We start from the raw sequence: 23,368 nt of genomic DNA on the forward strand, positions 1-23,368 counted from the left end.
TAACATGTTTATGGCATTTTTAGTTTTAACTGAAAAATGAAAAATCATTCTGGAACTGTTACTGTTTCTTGTTACATTCGACAATTATACCATTTATAGGCTCGATTTCACAAATACGATTTATTGTTTGAACTCCCTTTATCTTTAAAATGCAAATGAATCTTTTCCTTAATAATATTCCTCTGAAATAAAAAAATAATAAACTAAATTTAAATTTTGTATTTAACAACATGATTAGTTCTGCGTGTTTTGCAAATAAGTCAATACAAATAGCTTAAACAGATATACAAATGAAACAAGTGATTATGTTTTGTAATATCGCTTTAATTTTAATTAACAAGTTTCATTTTGAACATTATTTATTTTTTACTAATATCACTTTCTTTTTTTGAGCAATCCAATTTTTTGATACTCGTTATTTACTTAGTTTAAGAATCGTATAGTTGTTGCATTACAGCAAAATATGAGTAGGATCCCCCTAAAAGCTGAAGATTGATAATCATTAAAACAAATGAAAAAGATTCAAAAAGTCATATTTAATTATTCAAAAAACTTTCCGATAAAAATGTCTCAAGAGTGACATAGTAAAATTTTCCTGCAGTCAAATAAATCGGTTTTTGACCACGCATCATTATAAACATTATAGTCTGTTGAGAATTGCGATCGAAACTATACCAATCACAATTGTATGCAGCATCATGAATTTTTAAACTCTACAACATATAATCTTTTTTAAGAAAAATAAAAAAGTTGGTTTAGAATATTAAAAAATTACATATCACTTTTGAATCACCTCCAGTTTCAACTCGTTTCCATGCCAATAATATAGAAATATCTGAGTCATCATTATTGCCAAATATTCCATTAGTTGTAATAACTTTATTGATGGTCCGATCTGTAATACAGAATATTTACAATAATTATCAAAAATAATAAATATGCTAGATAATGATTTCCTGACCATAATTATTCGCATCCCAACAAAGCACAACATGACAGAATATATGAAAAAGCCAATAAACATAATCCAACTGAGCATAGAATCAATCACTTGGCAGAATCTATAAAAGAATCCTTTCAATATAATAGTTAATAGGTGAATAAGAGTATTACTTAAAAAATGTACAAAATAATTTTTTGATGCTCCGCAATGGCCTCAGACAATAATTGGTGAATGCATTTTTGAAGTTCAGCCTGGTATGTCTCATTCTTACTAAATTTCATTTGTAAATCAGATGGTGCTATCTTTTTTATATTGTTTATGCTGTTATGTAGAATTCTTAAGCGTCCTATGGCAAAAAGGATGCAAGATATAAAGAAGGTGTCAAAATTAACTGTGTGTAAAGACATGACAGATGCTGTAACGATCTCAACAACATAAGCAATGGCATAATTATTTGTCGAATTTAATGAAAATGGAAAATATGCAGGAACTCCAAGCATTCTCAGATTGGGGTCCTTTTTAAATATCATAGAAGCTATTGGCCAGGTATGCAAGATAATGACAGTCAGGAGAGCAGACCACCCGAAGACAATTTTTATTCGTCTGGCAATATCTTCACAGGATTGTAGAATCTAGAACAAATTTTACTGTCACTTTTATTATTATTGATTTTCCTTATTAACTTTATCTATCTAGGTGACATGAGTACCAATAGTTTCATGTGATCAAGAAACAATGGCTGGATAACAAAAGTTGCAGCATCAAGGGACAGTTGGATAAAAGAAAAATAAATAACCAAAATAACTAAAAAAATCTCTTTTTCAAACTAAATTCATGCTTCTAAAGAACCAAAGAGAAATCCAAACCAAGATTTGTCTTTCTTCCGATACCTGGACGTTACTTTGATGACCATCTTTGTAAGTTTTTCGCACATAATTATCTATTTCGAGGACCATTTCCATAATTTCTCGACGACGTGAATAAAAAACGTAAATCTAGAATGCAAATAGAACAATGGAAAATAAACAATTATTGTATAAATGCAAATGAGCCCCATGGATTTTAAAATCAATCCTGTGATAGTTTATATGTATATCTGAATTTTGTATTTGAAAATAGAATTTCTTTAGAAAACCAATATTACTTTATATAGTGTTCATCTTCTATAATCCTTAGATATATTATCTCCTATGTCTATTTATTTAATACCTTTGACACGAATATACTGTAGATAAAGGAAACACTGATATTTTCGGATATAAATCCCCAGTCTCCCCACTCAATGAAGAGGTCGATATACTGTAGACCATTGAAAACAGTGATTACAGCGATGAGGGTCAAGCCGAGGATATATCGGGTGTTCTCGAGACGTCTGGCAACGCAGTCGAGTGGCCAGGAACCCAGACACTTGTAAATCATCACGTTGTCCCTTACGAAATTGTTTCTGTTCATATTTCTCAAGTCTACACTGTTCGAATGATAGTTGATACAATACTGTAGGTTTTTTAAAATTGTACTTGCGTAACAGTCAATTTTCCTACGTCGTCAATTACACGTGCAATTACTCCGATACTCTTCAAGTCCCGTAATTCTTTTTACACCCGTAATATTCTTCCCCGTAGTGTTACATCTTCAATTGATTTAAATTGCCGGCAATTTTCAGTTGTACCACCCGCCATTTTGCGGTGGGGTTATCGAGCGATTTCTCTAGACTCTCGTATTTTATTCATGCCCCATTTCAGTCGAGTTTCTCTCTTTTTTTTTATTCTTCTTGCATTTCTCTTCTGTGCATGCTGAGATCTCAAGATTACGTGATCCAATGCTCTGTTATACCTTCTCAAGAACCTAACCGTACTATTCATTTGAGGAATTCTAGTGATAGTTTGCAAATTGTCAAGGAACTCGTAGTGTTCTTAATCAATTAAAAATTTAATCTACTGTTTGACTCTGCCGTTCAATCAAAAGGTACGTTATATAATTTGTAAAATATCTTAGGGTTGGAGATATTATAGTTATATTATAGATATTATAGGAAGTTCTTGGTTTTTTTCCCACTGTTATATCATTGGGTACAGGTAATGGGAAATGATTGCAGAATCAAAGTATACATTTTCTTTTAACAAGAAAATAAAGTTGTAGGTGAAATAATAAGCATTGAAAGTTATAAAGATAATACCCCTCCATGATACATTTTATTTACACATACTTGATCATTTTTTACATTTTGTATCAAGTTTTTTTTTAAACAGCAGTCTCATACAATTTAGGAGATACAAGAACTTTTCTTTATTTTTACAATTATTTTTATTACTACGTATTCTGGCAAATTGATTTTCTTAGGTGGTGAAGGTGTTATTTAACCCGGAAAAGGTCACGCGGCTTTGTTCTTCATAAGAAAAGCATTGAGTTGGGTTGTCTCAGACATCTCACGCGCCTGTTCCCGCGTTAAACTATACATATTTATACAATTCAGTCTTTTCCCATTTCTAGGACGTCCCATTATTTGAACTTTTTTAAGTTGAATCTTCAGTTTCGATTTCCGCATTGCGTTTGTGATTTATGAATCGAGATGCAAACCTTGTAACCCATCTAGAGAGAGGTGTAAAATTCTCCTGTTGATCGGCTGGTCCCATAGATTTGAAAAATCTCCTTAGCCACTGAGTTCGTGCATTGGACACTTGTGAATCTGTTTCTAATAGTTTATGATCATTGGAGACGTTATGGCTTTCAGATTTTGCACCGTGCACATTCGATTCCTGACAATCTTCAGCCATTTGTTCCATAGACTCTTTTCTGGTTTCTTCAAGCCTAACGTAGTTGCTGCTGGTTTGGATGTTTCTGAAGTGTCCTTGAAATTTCTTAGTACTTTCGTATGATTCATCTAAAGACGATGATTGGTCCAAACAGTCAGATTCCTGGGATTTATGGTCAAAGTGAAATATTTTCTTATTCTCAAATTTTTCTAGAATCACATAGATCAGATCTAGGAAGAACTCAAAGCTTTTTACGAGAATCTTTATAGCCTCTTCCTGGACCAGGTTACCGGCCACAATGAGGTCCTTGAGTGGCATCAAGGGTTTCTCTAGGAATTTAACAGAGAAGAGCTTTAATCCCGCCTCCCAGAAATTGGCCAGCTTCGCGTGCTCCCCTAATTCTGTCAGACTCCTGACTCTTGTAACATCCAGTAGAGCCGGCAAAGGATCCAGTGTCCTTAGAGGTAGGATCAGACTCTTCAGAGAGTCCAAGAATAATTCTAGGATAATGGACCAAGCTCTTGTGAAGGACCTAACTAGTCCCTTCAGGTCAAATAATTCAAGGAGACGTTCTTTGACACTAATGATCTTTCTCAGGATGGTTTTGGTTAGTAACTCAATCTTTTCACGAAATAGTTCACTCAGGACTCTGGGCAATGTGGCGACGGCTGACAGAAACATACGGAACCGTCTCTCCTTATATTCGATTGTCTTTGTGGAGAGCTCGAAGAGCTTAATTAGGCAACTTCTGAACCAATGGAAAGTTTCGTGATAGTGTGACACGATAGCGTTGCCAATAGCAACGATGTGAGAAATTTTCCAGTAGCCTGGAATCATCTTCAGGAACCCAGTGAGATTCTCATAACAGGCTACAAGCTTAGAGTGTCCTCTGATCTCGTGCCAATTGGATTCCAAGTGGTTGCTCACCTTGATACAGAGCTGGGACATCGTGGTATCAGGTGGTAGGTCCTTGATCAGGTGGATCATTTTCTGATAGAATAAATTGATCTTGGAATTAGTGTGAACACCCGTAATCAATTTTTCCAAGATGTCGTAGGTTACAAGTAACAAGTTCACAAGTGATTCGAAGATGTTCGATACGATTGGTTTGCACCAGGTGGCTATTCCAGTTTTGGCCAAATTAAACTCGGCTTGACTCAACCCACTGAAGGGCTCTAGAGGATTCAGTATGAACTCCTCAAGGAACTTCCAGGTAAGATCATGAAAATTAGCAATCAGGCGAGTTCTACTCGTAGAAGATGTCCAGTCTGTCACGAACCTTTTAAAGTCTTCGCTTTTATCTTCACAACTAGTTTCGGACTTTTCGATCACTGGGTATACCTCCGGCTCTATAATTCCATCTTGGCGAACCAATGATTCCTTGAAGGACTTACTTTCTTCGTGATAACTCCTCACATTCGTTTCCCAGCTCCGGGAAGCACTCCAGGAATCATGGATTGCTGAACTAGCTGAGGATTTGTTCCCGGCGGAGTACATAAGACTCAAACCAGTTCCAGCAATTTGCAGAAGTCCAAGGAGTTTTTTTATAACCGCCAAACTTGTCTGACAGAAGAAAAATTTTCCTGGCAGCACAGCAATACTTCCATTGGATAATAATGTGGTCAGCGCCATCTCAGCAATTCTACCAAAACAACTCATGATTTTGACAGCCAGCGCAATCACTAACGGTGTTATTATTGGAAATTTTTGTTCCAGATAAACTCGTAAAGGTATAAGGATCATCCTGGCTATCATAACCCAACGATCATGACTGCCATAGTTATTACTAAAAATGTCACTAGATTTTGGATGTCGTACCAATAAATCCTGGAAGTCGTTTCCATCCTCATGAATTTCCTCTAATGGTGGACGCTCCAGTTGTTGGTAACTGTCATCTGGTATTTCTAGTAAAACATCCTTAGATATCTTCTTCTGAGTAATGTTTGTAATTTCCCCAGATATGGGTCCACAATTTTCCAATATAGCCAACTTGAGAAATCCATCCTCTATTGAATCACTTAGCGATTGACTTCTGATTGACTGTAGAGTCTCTTCGTTATCACTGTACGACTCGGATATTTCTGATCGAGCACAACGGGAATTGGAAATGGCAATGGTCAAGAAACACCTGATAATGAAAATAAGTTTCATTTTGTCGAAAAAAAAAAATGTGACAGCAAGTATGAATTACATAACAAGACTAGCAACGATTGACTAGATATTTAGGTATACACATGATCGCGAGCAAGTACAGGCGAACAGGGTAAAATTGTCATTACTTGGCTCGATATATATGTACAAGAGCTAGTTCCTGTTTGCTCAACTTTTTTCTGACTTCCTGTAACAATTTTGTGAATCCGGCCAATAGCGCGATTCGGTGTGAACTTCTGATTTCCGCTTTGAAAAAAGAAACAAGCATTCGATTTTTGCGGTTACGCAAGCAATCTTTATATCCTTTCGTGGGAAAAATGACTTACAAACAAGCTGAAGTAATTATGTCGAGTCAGCTGTGGCAAAAACCAGGTAGCATCGGTGACCGTAAGTAATACGATCCTTCCACCTGGTTTGGTCAAACACAAACGAAAATTTTACACATCTTTGATTAAACGAGCAGATATTCCTTATTAAAGTCTTGTTATCTTAATTGATGTTGATCAAGACCATAATCTTGTAGACCTATGTATGGCAAGTAGAATTTTACTTCCGTTCTTTGATTCTATTTTACGAGGGTATACATTTACATCCTGACATGAGATGGGAGAAAAGAAATGATGTAATTTTTTTTCTTGGCTTCTTGCCTCTTTAAACTGCCGAAACACACTTATTCGTGTTCCATGTGTCTTATCTTGTGTTAGATCGAATGCCCAGCTTACTGTAGTTAGTTGCGATAAGGAGTGTCCTATAACTGGAGGCGTATGCATAATCGAAAAATGGGATTTTAATGTCTGATATGATTGTTTATGTTGTGCTATCGTATTTGTCAAGCAACAGCAACGTGGAAGTCCAGGCTGTTCCACGTGTTCCTTTCCGTAATTTCCTGTTGGACACCTACATACAGGAAACTACCGAGAGAAACACCTGGACATCCTATATTTCTAAAAACTCTCACCTGAAATACGAGGGACTATGTCAAAGCACACACATACGTACATCCATACACGCGCGCTCCACATGAATTTTTGTTATACTTTTCGTGAGTGTTAAAGACTTAATAATTCTATACTATTGTGAAAGCAGCCTTATATTAACGTCGTCGTCGTCGAATTTCATGCCAGGAATTCCAAAGTACTTACTTTGAACGCACTAATAGTATTTTAATACTATAGGATGTTTGTTATTAGGCTTTTATCGTGGGTATAATATGCCTTAAATAGAAAGTTGACGTTTTTTTTGAGCTTGAAGACTGGCATAATGAACGTAAATCTATATCAAGTAATGCACGGACCCGCCAAGTGGTACTTGATAAGGATTCAGTTAAAGTTTATTAATTATTAAATGACCATTAAATCATAAGTAGCGAAGATGTTATAGGAAATTTTGAAAATATTATTAAAATGATGGGCTAGTGCTGCTAATGCTAGATCATATAATAAGCAGATATGTAGTGACTTATGTACTTTGCATTAATAATGTGATTACAATAATTTTTGTTAGAGGAATTCACAGCACTCCTGTACTTGGCATAGTTTTTTACACGTAAATGATTTTTCGAGGGATAACATATACTAAAAATATATTTCTTACTATATTTTACTTATATGAATGAGTGCACTTGAAGTTGTGCACAAAAGGTAAGAACACTTAATAAGCAGATATCACGTACAATCCACAAAAAGATAACTCCATATTTTTATTTATAAATGAGAATTGTCAGCAGACACTGGCAAACGATGGAGAGAGAACACATGCAACCGTATCCATAAAAGTCGTTTAATTAAAAGTCATATTTTAAAACAACCCCAACTTCCAGTCCCGCACCCTCATATCAACTGGATGGTAAAACCGTAAACCGTAGTCACTTTGTTACATTTAATTGGTATGATCCCACGAGTTACCAGGAATGAAAAAAAATAAATAATCGCACAGACAATACCGATAAACTTTCTTTGATCGTTGAAAAAAATATGAAGTATCCAATATAAGAGAGATAGTAGAATTAAAACTATCACAAGTGTTATGAAAAAATTTCCAATATCAGTATCCAAAAACTTGATACATATTTCATTTAATTGTCACAGAACTTGAACGATTTATACGTGACTGATCGAAAATAGTAATTTTGAGATCTCATAAATATAAAAATATATGTATTGATTAAGATCAATATTTTATGTAACTCATGCACGAAAAGCGCTACGTTTTGTGCCTTGAAAGTGTGGCGTAAATGGCACTTTATAACTAAGGATGCAATAAAAATGCTGCGCATGCGCAAATCGGCCCAATTTTACTTTGTTTTCGCGCGCTGTCATACACGTATTCATTTTGGAGGCCTTCCTTGCGTTCCTTATGGCTATCTCCTCCAATGAGGAGATAAAAGTAAACAAAAAGTGGCACTTTTCATGCCTCCAAAGTGACTAGCACATCTCATTGGAGGCGGCAGCCATAAGGAAAGCAAGGAAGGCCTCCAAAATGAAAACGTGTCACGACAGCGCGCAAGAACAAAGTTTACATTATCGCACTAGTGCGATAAAGTGAAATTGGGCTGATTTGCGCATGCGCAGCATTTTTATCGCATCCTTAGTTATAAAGCGCCACTTACGCCACACTTTGAAGGCACGAAAAGTAGCGCTTTTTATGCATGAGTTACATAAAGTACTATTATTTATCATTCGTATTTTCTGTCATCTTGATTATATGTCTTCGACATGTCTTTGTTTTAACTGAGTGTACAGACACAATGGTACAGAGTATATGGCGAATTGGCTACAGCTTATCACTTGACTATTGTAAATCCATTGTTATCACGTACGCTCTGTTCTCCTAGTCTATAATGCGCCTTTGGCCTGCACCAATGGACACTACATCGATTGATATGCGTTTACTCAGTTAGGTATTATGCGACATTACTCGATCCGAACACTAACCTGCCAATTGTCCTGGAGCAATAGTCAGTCGTACAATTTCTCCGCAAATTACACAGAATGATATACCTCACGAGTCTGGATTAAATTAAAACTCGCACTTAAATTAATTTAGGTACTTTTTTAAAATATATATATTTTTTTACTCGCTACTAGAAAATTGGGGCTCAGTATGGTGGTTGTTAACTTGCTTTCTTGTCACGGGTGGCGCGACGAGCGTTAGTTGTAAAATATCGAATGGCGCCCTCTAGTCATAGCGTGTCAAAACAAAGTCATTTCACCGAAGCTCGAGCTGAGAGTGGAAAGCCCTTCACACACAAAGTAACGTTAGCATTACGTTACGTTATTTTGTGTGTGAAGGGCTTAAAAGATGTTAAAATAGAAGAGTATTTATTCGGAACGACGGCTTAAATATTGTTACACAAATGCACACGGAGTGTCACTACAGAAAGTTCGATCAGTTAGGATTTCTCTTGCTATGTACATACATTCAACTATCGGTCTGTATTATTTTAGTCGCTACACGTTCTTGATTTCAGTATCCTTCTGAGTCATTAGTCTTTATTCTGAATAATTATTTCTCGCATCAGTGCAGCGAATGTTTTTCGCACGATAGACCTTTATTACAATTATAATAGCTGTCGTTGATTTTTGTGCTCGTGGTAGTGGCTGGCAATAATGTCACGTTACGCTCTGGCGTCTTACCAAAGGATTCCTATCCTACAATGGCGTCACCACGCGATCCTCAGTATTCTGTGCTCACCTGATTTCACTATTATTACTGTGTATCAGTGTTATCGTCTAGAATCGACTGGAGGGCTTATGTGGTATTAGTCGTAAATGCTTCTACGACATAATCGAGGTAAATTAAATCAAGATATGTAATCTATAATTACACGTATTGATACTGCTAGATCACTTAGATTATGTGAAAATAGACGCAGCGATTCATTACGTAGAGATCAGTTTGTTTTGTCTCTTCTCTCTTTTTTTGATTAAGTTTATCCCGGGACAATCTTCCCTTAGGAAAGTTATCTCCACCTAACTTGTTTTTCTCGTCGTTTCGCGACACCTGACGCGTGGCTACGTGACGTGTTTGCGTTTTACGTACTCTCAATCTAGGAACGACCTCTCGTGTCGTGAATGGAATTCAAATTCATGGCGACATTACGCTTCTATTCCAATTTCCCCTATTACCTATAATCGTATATGTCTTTCTAGAATATATGTATGTATGTTCCCATGTCTCTTTCTTTCTTTATCTGTCCGAAATGCTTTCTGCATTTAGTTCTTCCACGGTTTTCTTCGATAGCGTTTGAACTGCACGAGAAATTCGCAGTCAAGCAACTTGTCGTCGCTAGTTTCATTACATTGAATTTAAACTTCTTTGTTCATTTCAGTGATTCATAACCCTATCCTGCAACGGAGCACGTAAGTCTGGAGTGAATTTGGCGAAGGTGGTGAGTATAACTAAAATGCTTAGACATAGTTGAAATTCATATATCTTTGTGAATATCAATTACTTGCCTGTGTTGATGTAATCAATTTCGTATATAGAGAATATATATGTCGCAGTGTCACCATCAACGGTGACGTCTGACGTGGTCCCGCCCATGAACGACGGGTCATTACTTGATTTTGCTATTTTCATTCCCCCCCTCTTGCTTCTGTTTCTTTAATTCTCTTTGGAAGGGGACCAAACCCAAATAGCAAGCCCGGAGTGGCGGCACGATAGTACGGTGGACAAACTTGTATTGTCGTGGATCCACCGTCACGGCATCTAATTAAACTATATAATAATCAAGGAATGCGTGTTGTGTTGTTCAACCTCGCTTTACCAATTCGTCTATGTTGCCGGAAGTTCCCTTCATATGTAGAGCTAGGAACCGGTAGCGCTGCGCCAGTGGACTCTGCTATATATATATTAAAATTCGAAATTTTGATACTTACTGTTTGTAAAGTTGAGTCGGAAGAGGAACGTGAACCCCGCCAACTGATTTGGATTCAATGATGATGACAACCGATTTGGAATACGAATCTGATTGTGTTAATGTGTATTGTTTTCTATTTATTGTTTGTACAGTGATCTGTTCTTAGTGGAAGCTGGAGTGTAACTAACTCTACACCAAATTTTAAAACAGCCTCGTGGGCGAAATTCTTAGAAACAGGGAGAGGGCAGTCTTCTGCATGCCATGCCTTAGACCCTTTCCTGGAATAAGGACCTGAGTTTGAATTGGCCCTGGACAAAGGCCTTCGGTTTTTCGTTTACGCAATGCACGAGAAAAGGGCGCTGGTCTAGTCAGCGAGGACTTGCAGTCCTTTCAAGTCTCATAGAATGGGTTGACATGTACCAAACAGATCTGTTAAAGCATCTCGCTGCTCCAGACACCTTTACGTATGAAAATCGAAGCCGCCTTCCGTCCAAGGCGCCGTCAGGGTCGAACACTGTTAGTCTCAGTACTACTCCTAGTGAGTACTGGTAGAGTGATCTGAATTGTACAGAGTTCTTACTTTTTGATAAATTATTAATATATTGACCCAAATTATGGTTGTTTGAATGTATTGACATTAACTGGTGTTTTCTTTCAGGAAATCGTGAAAGTTGTGTGCTTCGAACTAGATTCTGTTATTATTACTTTAATACTTGTTCTTTGTGAACTGACATGAGTGAAATTATCCATACACTAAATTTATCCTGCTTCAATCTCCTCAGACGCATTACTTTATGTGTTATGTAATGTTTACAATTTAATTGCGAAAATTATAAAACTAATTACTGTTTCTTGGGAAGACCTCGGTATTACTTGAGCACCTGGAACACCGATGAAATTGTTATCGCCATATATGATGGACCTCCACTATAACGTGCAAGTTTTATTATATTTTTTTATTCAAATATATTTATAATTGTGCAATTACAAACAATTGTTAATGCTACATATTTATATAGTATTACGGTGTACAGACACTTTTGGAGCTTTAATTTTTTTTCCTTCCAGGTATTCCCTTAGGAAAGTTTTCCATTGCCAATAATTTTGTTATCAACGGTAATGTGTGGTAAGTCAATGTAAACCAATGGAAAACCATTGGCAAGAAATTATTGGCAATGGGGAAATTTTTTGTAGCTACCATTCATTTTTTTGAATCTTTCCTTAGACATTCTGCTCGGGTTGATAATAGATCGTCAGTGCTGATTAAGGTTTCAAACTTGTGTCTGTTCTGGGAATAAAATAGATTCGTTTGAAGCATGATTCGAATCTGCGAGAATTCCTTAGTACCTGCGTTGATCTCGAACTTCGTCCGGGGATTACCCTTAGCGAACTTGTCTATTTTTTAATATACTTCAGTCTTGGAGGTGATTAGAGCTTCTTACTTCCTCTATGTCTTCATTATAAGTCTAGTAACTTTATTTGTAGGGGCGAGGCAACAGTTTGAATAAAGCGACTTTTGAATTTCATCGGTTCGTGATGCCATTCCACACGAAAGTTGCGTATAACCTGTTTAAGAAAATATATGTATTTTTAATATAATTTCCTTTAAAATTATACAATTTACAATAGATAACTACGAAAGAAACTAGACATTCAAGTAACTTGAACAAATTTGAATTACTTATTATCACTATGTCACTAGTAAAAATTGACTTTATAGATTTTATTGTAAAGCATTCTGAAAAGTAGATAATTTAGATTGGAATAATTATTGCGTTCCCTTGACGTATGTTTAAGATTAATTTCAGCAACGTCAATTGTCAACGAACCTTTGTCAGAAGAGTCTCCATTTCCAGTTGCGCGAATCGTCTACCAATGCAAGTCCTCGGACCAAAGCCAAAAGGCATATAAGCAAACGGATGAGCAGCTTTAGCAGAAATATTGTCCTCACTTCCCTGCAGCCATCTTTCCGGTATGAATTCCTTTGGCCTGGGAAACTGTTCGGGATCTTGCGACATTATGCCATGACAGGCTATTACGTCAATCTTGAAAGACAATAACGTCAATAATAATAATAACAGTAACTTCCATACCAATAGTACTATCAATGACAGCGAGGATGACTGTCATACGTCAACTAGAACTGCAAACAGATAATAGTCATAACAATAACAGAAAGCATCCGTCGATACATAACCACTAAATGGCACGGACTATCGATTTCAAATTGCCCGCCGTAACTTGTCTGACGCCATATTGCCGATACTCGGATTCTGGTAATGTAACAAAATGGCCTGGAAATCACGGATTTATTTTTTAGCAAGGATTTCCAGTGCGGCTCTGGCTTGACTCTTTCTTATGTTCTACTTTCTGTGAACGGATTTAAAATTCTGAAATGACTAATTAAACATTTATATTTACCGAACACTCAAGATGCTTGATGAAAGGTTTGAGAAATACGAATTATACTTACACCACTAGGAATTTTATAGCCTTCAAGCACAATGTCCTTTTGCATAGTTCTTAAATTACCAATGGCGATGGGTGACATTCTCAGGGCTTCCTTGATGCAGGCTTTCGTATAGGGAATTTTATTAAGCGCCTCGTAAGTTACTGGCGAATCTTTCTCTGGCAACACCTTGGCTGCTTCTTGGTGGAGTTTCTCTTGGGCTTGAGGATTAGTCGCAATATGATAGAGAGCGCTTGCGGCGGCATTGCTGGTCTAGGGAATTAAAAAAGAATTATGAAATTTCACATGGTATAATTCAACGAAGGTGAAACTCATTAAAATTCATTATATTCCCTAGAAAATTGTCGGGCTTGATATATGATAAGACAGGTAGTACAATTGGAATAACTGACTAGAAGTTTGTAAAATAAAAATCATAATTAAAAAAATGTTACAGTATCTATTCCTGCAAGCATCATGTCCATTATCATGACATTTGCTGTCTGCTCGTCGATAGCTACAAGTCGTTGCAGCATACTTAGTTCTTCGTTGCCCATTGATGTTGACTCACGTAGTTTCTCTCTAGCCAGGCTAATGTATCGTTTGCTAATTCTGAAAATACACAACCCTCTAGATGAAAATTTCTCTGTCAGGTATGGTTATGTTTCACTCACAAGTATTTTCCATTGTAGACTATATATTGGAAAAAATTTGTATTTTCAAATAACAAAGCACAAAATTTCACTAGACACATACGTACCCACTCATGATGTCGAAGCAATGAAATAATTTTTTCAAATTTCGTGTCCTATAGACTTTCCACAAGGAGGGAAGAATTTCCAATTTATAGAAGAGATCGAACATGTCGTGAACAGCATTTATCATTATTTGAGGCTCCGAATCTGTCGGCAGGTCAAATTCGAGGCATCCGAGTCTTTGGTCCAGTGCGATTGCGCAAATAGCTGAAATAAATTTTTTTTATTTCTTCATCAATTTCGTAACCACTTTTGACTGCCGAAAGTATATACATATATAGAGGCTGTAGAGTAGCAGCATAATTTTGGACAGTCTCAATCCCCTTATGATATAGTATATAGTACATTGAATATGGGTTCCGGCAACTGAGGATATACCGTTAGCAAAGAAGTGCACCAGTTTAAACGTTAAAAAGCCATAAGGCCTATTTAATATTAAGATGTTTCAGTACCTCCATTATTTTAAGAAATTTATCGGGTAAGGCTATACTATAAGCGTCAAAAAGGTACTTTGAGGAATTATTGCACTCGAGGGCATGCACGGACATGGACATCCGACTGCGCATACTTACATTCAAGCGCCCATTTGTTCATTTCATTGTTAAAGCTTTTCGGAAGTTCCAGAGTTTCCGGATCTCGAAGTTTGCGCATTTTTTCAATAAAGTCCTGAGCCACCTCATTAATTTGTCCCACGTGAGGTTTTATCGTTCGAGGTTGCATCATGTGTTGATTTACTTTGGAACGAAAATTGTGCCAATCCTTGCCTTGGCTGGAGTAGTTGAGAAAACATTTTTTTACAATTACAAAAATTTGACAAAGCAGATGTTAATGCAAGTGCTTTACTTATTTACAAGTAATTATCCTGAATTATTAACAACATACAGAAGGCCCACAGTATACTTCCCAACAGTTGAACAAGAGCAATCGTAGAGATCAACCCGACCCATTCGTCCCTGCTCGTTCAATTTTGCAAATTGCAAATTATTACAAAATGACAAGATGCAGGGTAACGAATAAATAAAGATCCCAATAAATAAAATTTACGAGGTAATCTTATCTTCGTCAAGGACAAAAGGTAATAACGATGCAAAGTCTTTTTTTAAACTTGTGATGTCATAGTACCGTTCACACGACATTGCATTATATCAGTGTTCGATCAGATAAGAAAGTTACATAAGTTTCGTCAATACGACTGTACCGACTGTAGAAAATAATATTTTTCCCAACTATCTCTTACCTCGAAGCTAATCCATAATTTCCTTTATACAATTCGGGCCTCTCCTCGCGATACTGTACCATTGTCTCCATAGCAATTCTGGTCGGCCATCGACCTTCCATTCTGTACATTTTCTCGCTGAGTTCCGGATCGAACAGAAATACGACTGTTCGACGATGCGGTATACCGTCCAGTTTAACAATCGGGCCATACTGCTTTTTCAAATTTCTCATTTGTTCCATGACCGGCTGATTTCCGAATTCACCTTTGGATACAATTCAATGTAACGGCAAGCTGTGTTGACTTAACGTTTCAACGAGCTGCGCGATTGTTGGTATACAGGGTGGACCAATAGTTATCACTAATTTCAACGTATCCGAAACTATTTGAGTTTGAAATAATACATATATGTATACAGTTACCAATAATACAGAGTCACTCAAGGTCATCGTGATCTTATCTTCTGTCTGATATTAGATATCAGCTTTTCATCAGAGCTTTCAGACTACTTCAATTGGGATACTTCACTCTGAGTAATGCAGCAAAAGGCAATATCACATGCAACTCACGCGGTAGCTGGATTGCCTCTAATCTGTATAACGTAGAATGGTTATGCAATAACATTGACGTTACATGACGGAGAGGCAATTTAACGCTAATGCGCAAGTTACGTGCAATATTGTCTTTGCTGGCCATGGTATTCGAATGGTAAAAATTGGGAAGCTTTGAAATGGTACTTATCATCTTTGTCAAATTTGTATCTATTAGTAATAAGTATTTTTGGGCTGTCCGTGGACCTCGTGTGATTGTGTGAATAATGTTGATGTTATAAATAATGTGTATGTTACAGAACTGTGCTTTGTACCTATGTGAGGAAGAAATCTGAACATGTTCCCAATGATCGGCAGTGCCCTTGGTCCTGGTATTTCATCGAATGACTTGGCCTCGTTCCATTCCGTTTCCTCAGGACTCTTTACATCCGCTTGTAACACTGTGCTGGCATAACGTTCAATCAAGCCAATATTAAGCACGTTACCTTTCGCACCAGCGAGCAAAGCACTGCGAACCAACATTGCTCTTTGGTATGACATGGAAAGTTTCTTTGTGTAATTTCAATTGGCAACACTTTGAGAATTCTTTGTGCAATTTCAGATTGCCCTACTGACGTTGATGACTGGATTGTATTACTGGAAGTATTCACTGGAACCACTGCACTATCAACCGCTAACGTCAAGACTTGTAAAGTGAATGACGAGCAAATGAAGCGTGGTGCTGTGTTTAATGATAGGATTACGTCATCAAGTCATTTATCTTACTGATCCGGATATACTTGATCCAGCAGGAGGAATTTCTCGGTCTCATTCTATATATTGACAACGAGGGTCAATAACGTTGGTTCACTATTTACATCCGGTATCGGAAATGCACAAGGTTATGCATCTGGAAAGCTATAATCTGACTCTCCATGGAATTAGGCTTCCATCAAGAGCGTGAATTTTTATATGACTCGCGAGTTGTACTTTTTTTTTTTATAATGTGATCAGTTACTTTTTTGTATAATCGAAGGATCCATTTTTGTACAATGAAGTGTTGCATATATCGTTGTTTTACTGTTAGAGAGGTATGCATACGTGAGTAGAGTAAGTATTTTTGGGAGTCAAATTGTAGATTTTTCTGTAAGGATTTCTTATTCTTTACAACAAAATTAATTTGATGTGCTTTAAGATAACTTGAAGAAGACTTTTTTAAACCGTTAAGACAAAGCCGATAGTGCATAGCTTGTTTCTTGAGGCAGCTTTTGTTCCTTGCTCACAGTGCTTAGTATACTTATTGTAACTTATATGCGAACTCTGCTCGCGCATTCTTCTGTGAAACGCGATTACGTGGATAGCCTCGACAATATAACGCAGTACGTATAAGCGGTGGTATAATACTAAAGAGGCAAGAGCAAAATTACCTACAGCGAAACTATCTGTAATGAAACATGCTATTACCATATAGAGCCGTTACTTGCGTGTCATTCCCGTAAGTCAATGCAGCTGAACTATTGTAACAGGATTGCCTTGACTAATAATCACATCGCGTCACAGACGTTCACGAAGTTAGCAAACTGCCCGGCGTTACTTTTGGCATTGTCATAGTTCATTGTTTTTGTATTCTCTGTCCTTGTTTCTTTTTCGCACCTATGCAGAGTGTCCTTCATTTCTCACTGTGCATTGCACCTATACGATCCCCCATAATGTGTTGTCAATCGCGTCAAACTTACTTTAGGAATTTTTCATTCTTTCCCAATAACCAGTTTTGATCTTTCTGCTTAAACCTTACACGACGTGTTATCATTTTGTCTAGCTTACCCCATTGTTGTCTACTTGTCTACTACCTTTACCAGGGCAGGGTGCTTCTGAAGATAGTAAGGAACTACTAGACGACGGTGAGTGAGGCTCAGAGTGAAATTTGACTATTCTTTCATTCACGAGATCAACCAATCTTGTCTGTTCGACGTATTCTTACGCGTCACCTTACGCTTTCACGGTGGTACGGATCCGAGGATAGCTAATACGCTGAAAAACAGGAGATTGGTCTTTCCCTTCTTCCGTTCATTTCGACTTTTGCGTCAAACCATTCACGCCTCGCAGTATCGGTCTCCCTAGCATATGGGTAACGTGAGTCATTACTGTTTATCGTTTTTTTTTTTCGTGGAATTTTTTTTTAACTTGCGTTCTTCCTGCGAGAACGTCTTTGAGGATATCGTTTGGTGTAATCAAGTTATGTTCCGCATCAGCTCGATAAGTTTTTCATTGCTTTCACTTGTAATTATTATTATTAGGCTTTTTCTAACGTAAATCGAATCCCTATGTAGATTAAACCTCTCAAGTTATCTTAAGAATTTTTCGTTGTTATTTAATTCAGGAACCCATCGAAGAAGAATTCACTTGGGTAATATTCGGAGACAGTATCGCAGTATAGCTTCTCTGTACATGTCCATAAGAAATTTTATATATTGTTTCCTTTTGATTTTTCAGGGTGCCATTTATTTGTAAATCATGGAAACGTTGTTACAATGTACAGGGTTATTTGTGGTAAATGCACCAGCTGAAGTTGGATGTGATTGAACAATTCTGTTAATCGGGGCAGGTAGTGTGGCCTTGTCAAAGAAATGAAAGAATGGGAAATTCATGTTAAAAGCAATGTTACGACGTTAACTTTCGCATGTTTAATGATGCCACCCTGCTCTGATTCACGAAACCACTCATTCGCGACCAATTTCAGGTTAGACTCGGCTATGGTACATGCCATGAGGTTATCCGGTGTGATGGCGATCGGCCTCGGTCGTGCCGAAGGGGGATTCCCTGCGCGGGGACACACACAATATATCGAAACCATCACAAAGAGCCGTAATCCCCGCGAGAAATCCTGAAAATCCAAATCTGGGATATTTTTGATAGTTCCGCTATTACCCAAGCCCGCCAGGAGGCATACTGTCCGGTAAGTCGAATTTCACCGAGACGATCGCCGATTCCCCGGCGGTTGCCTTCTATTATCGTCTGTCGTAGGCCTATTCAGAACAAATCCCCTCTCCGGCGCTTCGCTCCCACAGGGAGGCACACGGGGGCTAGTTAAAGTTTGTGATGTGATTTTGTGACTCACGGTCACAAGGCGACTCCAGCTACCGATTCAGATAACGTTCTAGCTTTCTGGTTCCCTTCGGGTCGCCACCTTGATCAGAAGGTACGTCCTCGGATCGATTCGTATAATTACACCACTGCTCTCGGAAGATTTCGTTATTTTTGAGATGAGGTCGAGGTGCTCGAATCTGCAGGGGGGAGACAGTCTCGACGTACCGAGTTGCTCGGCAGAGAAGAGTACCCGACGGAGATGTCTCTACGGGCCGGCAGAAGCCCGGGTGTGATACCGGCGACCCGCTGGAGATGGGCAAAGGGCTGTAGAGCGGGCGGAAGTTTTGATACGGTTAAGGGCCGGGGAGGGACCCCTGACCCGAGTAAAGGATGTGGTGCCTAGTTGTCGCCTGATGCTCTGAGGAAGCGGCTGTGGTGGATCTCCCAGTGTTACGTACCGATCGCTAAGGAACGCCCTCGATTTTGTTTAAAGAGACGACTCGAGGGAAATGGGAGAATTATTGGCTCTAAGGATCTCGACCAATCAGAATGACTAGGGGACCAATCACGGTTCTCGGATTGGGTGAAAATTACGAATGTGAGCGACTCATCCAATTACGATCAATCTCAGCTCGTGAAAATACGAGACTACTCGCGCGAGGAGACCCGACACGAAATTTCACGTGAAACGGTGAAATCGACGCAGTTTACCTTGAAAATAACGCATACATTGATGGTAGCAGTATTACTTGACCGACGCAGAATTGAACGATTGAAATGGATAATTTGATGGTGATACTATTTATGCCAAGTCGTGAAAATACAATGTTAAGATTACAGGATGCCTCAGATCCATTTATAATACTGGAAATTGAATTATTCTCGCTGCTATGATGTAAGCGGCCTCTTGTAAAATCTCTATGCTCCTTCATGTATTGCAATAAAATACCCATCTGTTTTTCCGTAACGTTCATATTTGTTTTTCCACTGTCAACATTACTTCGAATAATGATGTCAATGACGGTGAGGTCGTGAAAATGTGAGATCACTAGTCGGAAGTACTCTAGGGATCTTCCATTATCACTCGGCAGTTCCGTGATTGGGTGACCGTCCCATGAGATGGGACGTGAAAAGTGAATGAGCTTATCTGAGAACCGTGATAGGCCCCCAGTTCTCGAATTTGGCTATTGTCAAAACAGTCTGTCTCGGGACACAGACCGGGGTGTCACAAGCTGGCTCGCACTCCCGTGCCATCTCTTGATAGTTTTTCTAGCTATGTTTCGATACGGTATAGAAAGTTCTCCTTCGTGTAGTTCTCGCGTTGCTCTCGCGATAACCAGGATATTCTATGGATTTTCTAGTGCAGTGCCCACCCGAGTGTCCTCTGGATACAGTTCTCGGCATTCACGGATTGGTTGCATCAGTTACGGTGAGGACTCCCAGTTTATTAATTGGTGAAGGGATTTCGAGTTGATAGTTCAGATTCGTTCTGTTACATTCTCGATCAGTTGCTCTCTGTATTTCGCACTATTTGCCTGACGCTTACTCCGACCATCTCTACCTCAACCTAGCAGCCTCAGCGGCCGTGCATTTATGTAACCGTACGCTCACGTTCGTGCGTCCAGTTGCGTCAGAGCCATCGTTTTGATGGAGTTGGGCCTGCTCCACCTCGCCCCCCAGGTCATACAGGCTCATCAGTTCCCGGTGAAAAAAGAATTGGCTGGCGTCCGCATGGCTTACGTATGCATGAGCGAAGGGTGGGCGGCCGAAGGTAACGTAGGTTAGTTCGCGGATTTCTCGTTATCAGTATCGAGTTAAGAAAGATACGTCACAACATATAGTACTTACGCCCTCTTATGGCTCTGCAATGTTATTTTCTCTTATTCATAAAAATCACTAATTGCTCTGGGATGGCCTATTTATACTTACGGCTGGAATATTTCAGATTTAATAACGGGATGCTTTAATCGTCTATAAGATATACGATATTCTTTATATTATTGAGGATGTAACTTCGAGAGATGTTTGTCATACATAGCTGAACTTTTTGATATTAGAAGATGGTAAATTAAAGACCAATCTCCTTCCATTATTCGAAATTTTGACACTTACTGTTTGTACAGTTGGATTCAATGATGATGACAACCAATTTGGAATACGAATCTGATTGTGTTAATGTGCATTGTTTTCTATTTACTGTTTGTACAGTGATCTGTTCTTAGTGGAAGCTGGACTGTAACTAACTCTACACCAAATTTTAAAACAGCCTCGTGGGCGAAATTCTTAGAAACAGGGAGAGGGCAGTCTTCTGCATGCCATGCCTTAGACCCTTTCCTGGAATAAGGACCTGAGTTTGAATTGGCCCTGGACAAAGGCCTTCGGTTTTTCGTTTACGCAATGCACGAGAAAAGGGCGCTGGTCTAGTCAGCGAGGACTTGCAGTCCTTTCAAGTCTCATAGAATTGGTTGACATGTACCAAACAGATCTGTTAAAGCATCTCGCTGCTCCAGACACCCTTACGTATGAAAACCGAAGCCGCCTTCCGTCCAAGGCGCCATCAGGGTCGAACACTGTTAGTCTCAGTACTACTCCTAGTGAGTACTGGTAGAGTGATCTGAATTGTACAGAGTTCTTACTTTTTGATAAATTATTAATATATTGACCCAAATTATGGTTGTTTGAATGTATTGACATTAACTGGTCTTTTCTTTCAGGAAATCGTGAAAGTTGTGTGTTTCGAACTAGATTCTGTTATTATTACTTTAATACTTGTTCTTTGTAAACTGATATGAGTGAAATTATCCATACACTAAATTTATCCTGCTTCAATCTTCTCAGATGCATTACTTTATGTGTTATGTAATATGTACAATTTAATTGCAAAAATTATAAAATTAATTAAAATTATTGTTTTTTGGGAAGATCTCGGTATTACTTGAGCACCTGGAACACCGATATAGTACTTTGCGATACAAGTGCGAGAAAGCGAACTTTATAGGCAGGCGGTGAAGTTGGTCGCACGAGCCGCACACGAGTAACACAACGGCACGAGCCGAAGACGAGTGCTGTTTGTTTTACGAGTGCGGCGAGTGTGACAAACTTCACGAACTGCGTATAATGTTCGCTTTATTTGTACCAGTATCGCATAATATTTTCTGTAACGAATGCATGAAAAACGCTACTTTTTGTGCCTCCAAAGTGACTGGAACATCTCTTCGCTAGAGGAGGCAGCCATAAGAAGAGCAAGGAAGGCTTCCAAAGTGAATGCATTTCATGACAGCGCGCGAGAACAAAGTTTACTTTATCGCACTAGCGCGAGAAGAAAGCAGTAGTGCGATAGTGTAAAACTGGACCGATTTGCGCATGCGCAGCATTTTTATCGTATCCATAGATATAAAGCGCCACTTTCGCCACACTTCGGAGGTACGAAAAGTAGTGTTTTTCATGCATGAGTTACATAAAAATCCTTATCGTCATATACGATGGACCTCCAATATAACGTGCGTATTATATCATATTGTTTTTAATTCAGTAATATGTATATACATATATCTGTGGGATCGAATACCGAATATCGGATGTCAAGAAGAAGCGATGATAGGAAAGCACGCTTACCAAGGGCAACAAGAGAAACAAGAAACGTTAGTCAGGACGAAACGTAAAATGAGAATGGATTATGTTTAATCGATTTCATTATACCATGTTGGTATTAAATGACACTCGGGTGTTCATTATAATCCCACATATATTTTTAATTGTGCATTTACAAACAATTGTTAATACTACATATTTATATTATAGTATACAGATACCTTTGGAACATTAATTTTTTTTCCCCCCCAGGTGTTCCCTTAGGAAAATTTTTTGTACCAATAATTTTTTTGCCAACGGTAACGCGTGGTAAGTCAGTGTAAACCAATGGAAAACCATTGGCAAGAAATTATTGGCAATGGGGAAATTTTTTGTAGCTAGTATTCACTTTTTTGAATCATTCCTTAGATATTGTGCTCGGGGTGATAACAGTTCGTTAGTGCTGATTAAGATTTGAGACTTGTGTCTGTTCTGGGAATAAAATAAATCCGTCTGAGGCCTGAGTCGAATTTTGGAGAATTCCTAGGTACCTGCGTTGATCTCGGACTTCGGCATTACCGTTAGCGAACTTGTCTATTTTTTAATATACTTTAGACTTCAAGGTAGTTAGAGCTTTTTGCATCCTATTTGTCTCCACTATAAGTCTAGTAACTTTATTTGTAAGGGCGAGGCAACTGTTTGAATCAAGCGACTTTTGAATTGCAGCGGTTCGTGGTGCCATTCCAAGTGAAAGTTGCGTATAACCTGTTTAAGAAAATATATGTATTTTTAATATAATTTCCATTAAAATTATACAAGTTACAATAGATAACTACGAATGAAACTAGACACTCAAGTAACTTGAACAAATTTGAATTACTTATTGTCACTATGTCACTAGTAAAAGTTGACTTTATAGATTTTATTGTAAAGCATTCTGAAAAGTAGATAATTTAGATTGGAATAATTATTGCGTTCCCTTGACGCATGTTTATGATTAATTGCAGCAACGTCAATTGTCAACGAACCTTTGTCAGAAGAGTCTCCATTTCC

General features: G+C 38.1%; 2 protein-coding genes and 1 long non-coding RNA gene across 11 annotated transcripts; 1 reads left to right on the forward strand and 2 right to left on the reverse strand.

The window, feature by feature from the left end:
• Positions 1-27: 27 nt before the first annotated feature.
• On the reverse strand, positions 28-2,528 carry LOC107272485 (odorant receptor Or2). 3 transcript variants are annotated; one of them, XM_015749686.2, is made up of 8 exons: positions 2,153-2,429; positions 1,834-1,938; positions 1,127-1,575; positions 962-1,061; positions 794-895; positions 558-713; positions 428-485; positions 28-182 (listed from the first exon to the last, which is right to left on the reverse strand). In XM_015749686.2, exons 1-7 carry the CDS (start codon positions 2,393-2,395, stop codon positions 429-431), a joined length of 1,212 nt encoding a protein of 403 aa, XP_015605172.1. In that variant the 5' UTR covers positions 2,396-2,429; the 3' UTR covers positions 28-182; position 428. The 3 variants fall into 3 exon arrangements, with proteins under 3 accessions (XP_015605172.1, XP_015605178.1, XP_024946231.1); XM_015749692.2 differs by lacking the exon at positions 28-182 and adding an exon at positions 2,461-2,528 and having other exon boundaries at positions 318-485; positions 2,153-2,372; XM_025090463.1 differs by lacking the exon at positions 28-182 and adding an exon at positions 2,485-2,492 and having other exon boundaries at positions 318-485; positions 2,153-2,411.
• A 9,092-nt stretch (positions 2,529-11,620) lies between these two features.
• LOC107272461 (cytochrome P450 CYP12A2) lies at positions 11,621-16,365 on the reverse strand. 7 transcript variants are annotated; one of them, XR_003061455.1, is made up of 9 exons: positions 15,994-16,365; positions 15,150-15,393; positions 14,485-14,681; positions 13,918-14,119; positions 13,613-13,769; positions 13,182-13,430; positions 12,538-12,753; positions 12,056-12,274; positions 11,646-11,991 (listed from the first exon to the last, which is right to left on the reverse strand). XR_003061455.1 is itself a non-coding variant. In XM_015749636.1 (8 exons), the coding sequence occupies exons 1-8, from the start codon at positions 16,217-16,219 to the stop codon at positions 12,167-12,169; spliced, it is 1,599 nt and encodes a 532-aa protein (XP_015605122.1). In that variant the 5' UTR covers positions 16,220-16,365; the 3' UTR covers positions 11,621-12,166. The 7 variants fall into 7 exon arrangements, 5 of the variants coding, with proteins under 5 accessions (XP_015605122.1, XP_015605135.1, XP_015605160.1 ...); XR_001538951.1 differs by having other exon boundaries at positions 11,646-11,996; XM_015749636.1 differs by having other exon boundaries at positions 11,621-12,274.
• Positions 15,734-21,835, forward strand: LOC107272559. The gene is made up of 3 exons (XR_003061495.1): positions 15,734-15,861; positions 15,979-16,519; positions 21,668-21,835. It is a non-coding gene; the product is annotated as an uncharacterized LOC107272559 (long non-coding RNA).
• Positions 21,836-23,368: the final 1,533 nt, after the last annotated feature.

This window comes from Cephus cinctus, unplaced genomic scaffold (genome assembly GCF_000341935.2).
Source record: "Cephus cinctus unplaced genomic scaffold, Ccin1 Ccin1_scaffold0087, whole genome shotgun sequence".
In the NCBI taxonomy this organism is placed as follows: Eukaryota; Metazoa; Arthropoda; class Insecta; order Hymenoptera; family Cephidae; genus Cephus; species Cephus cinctus.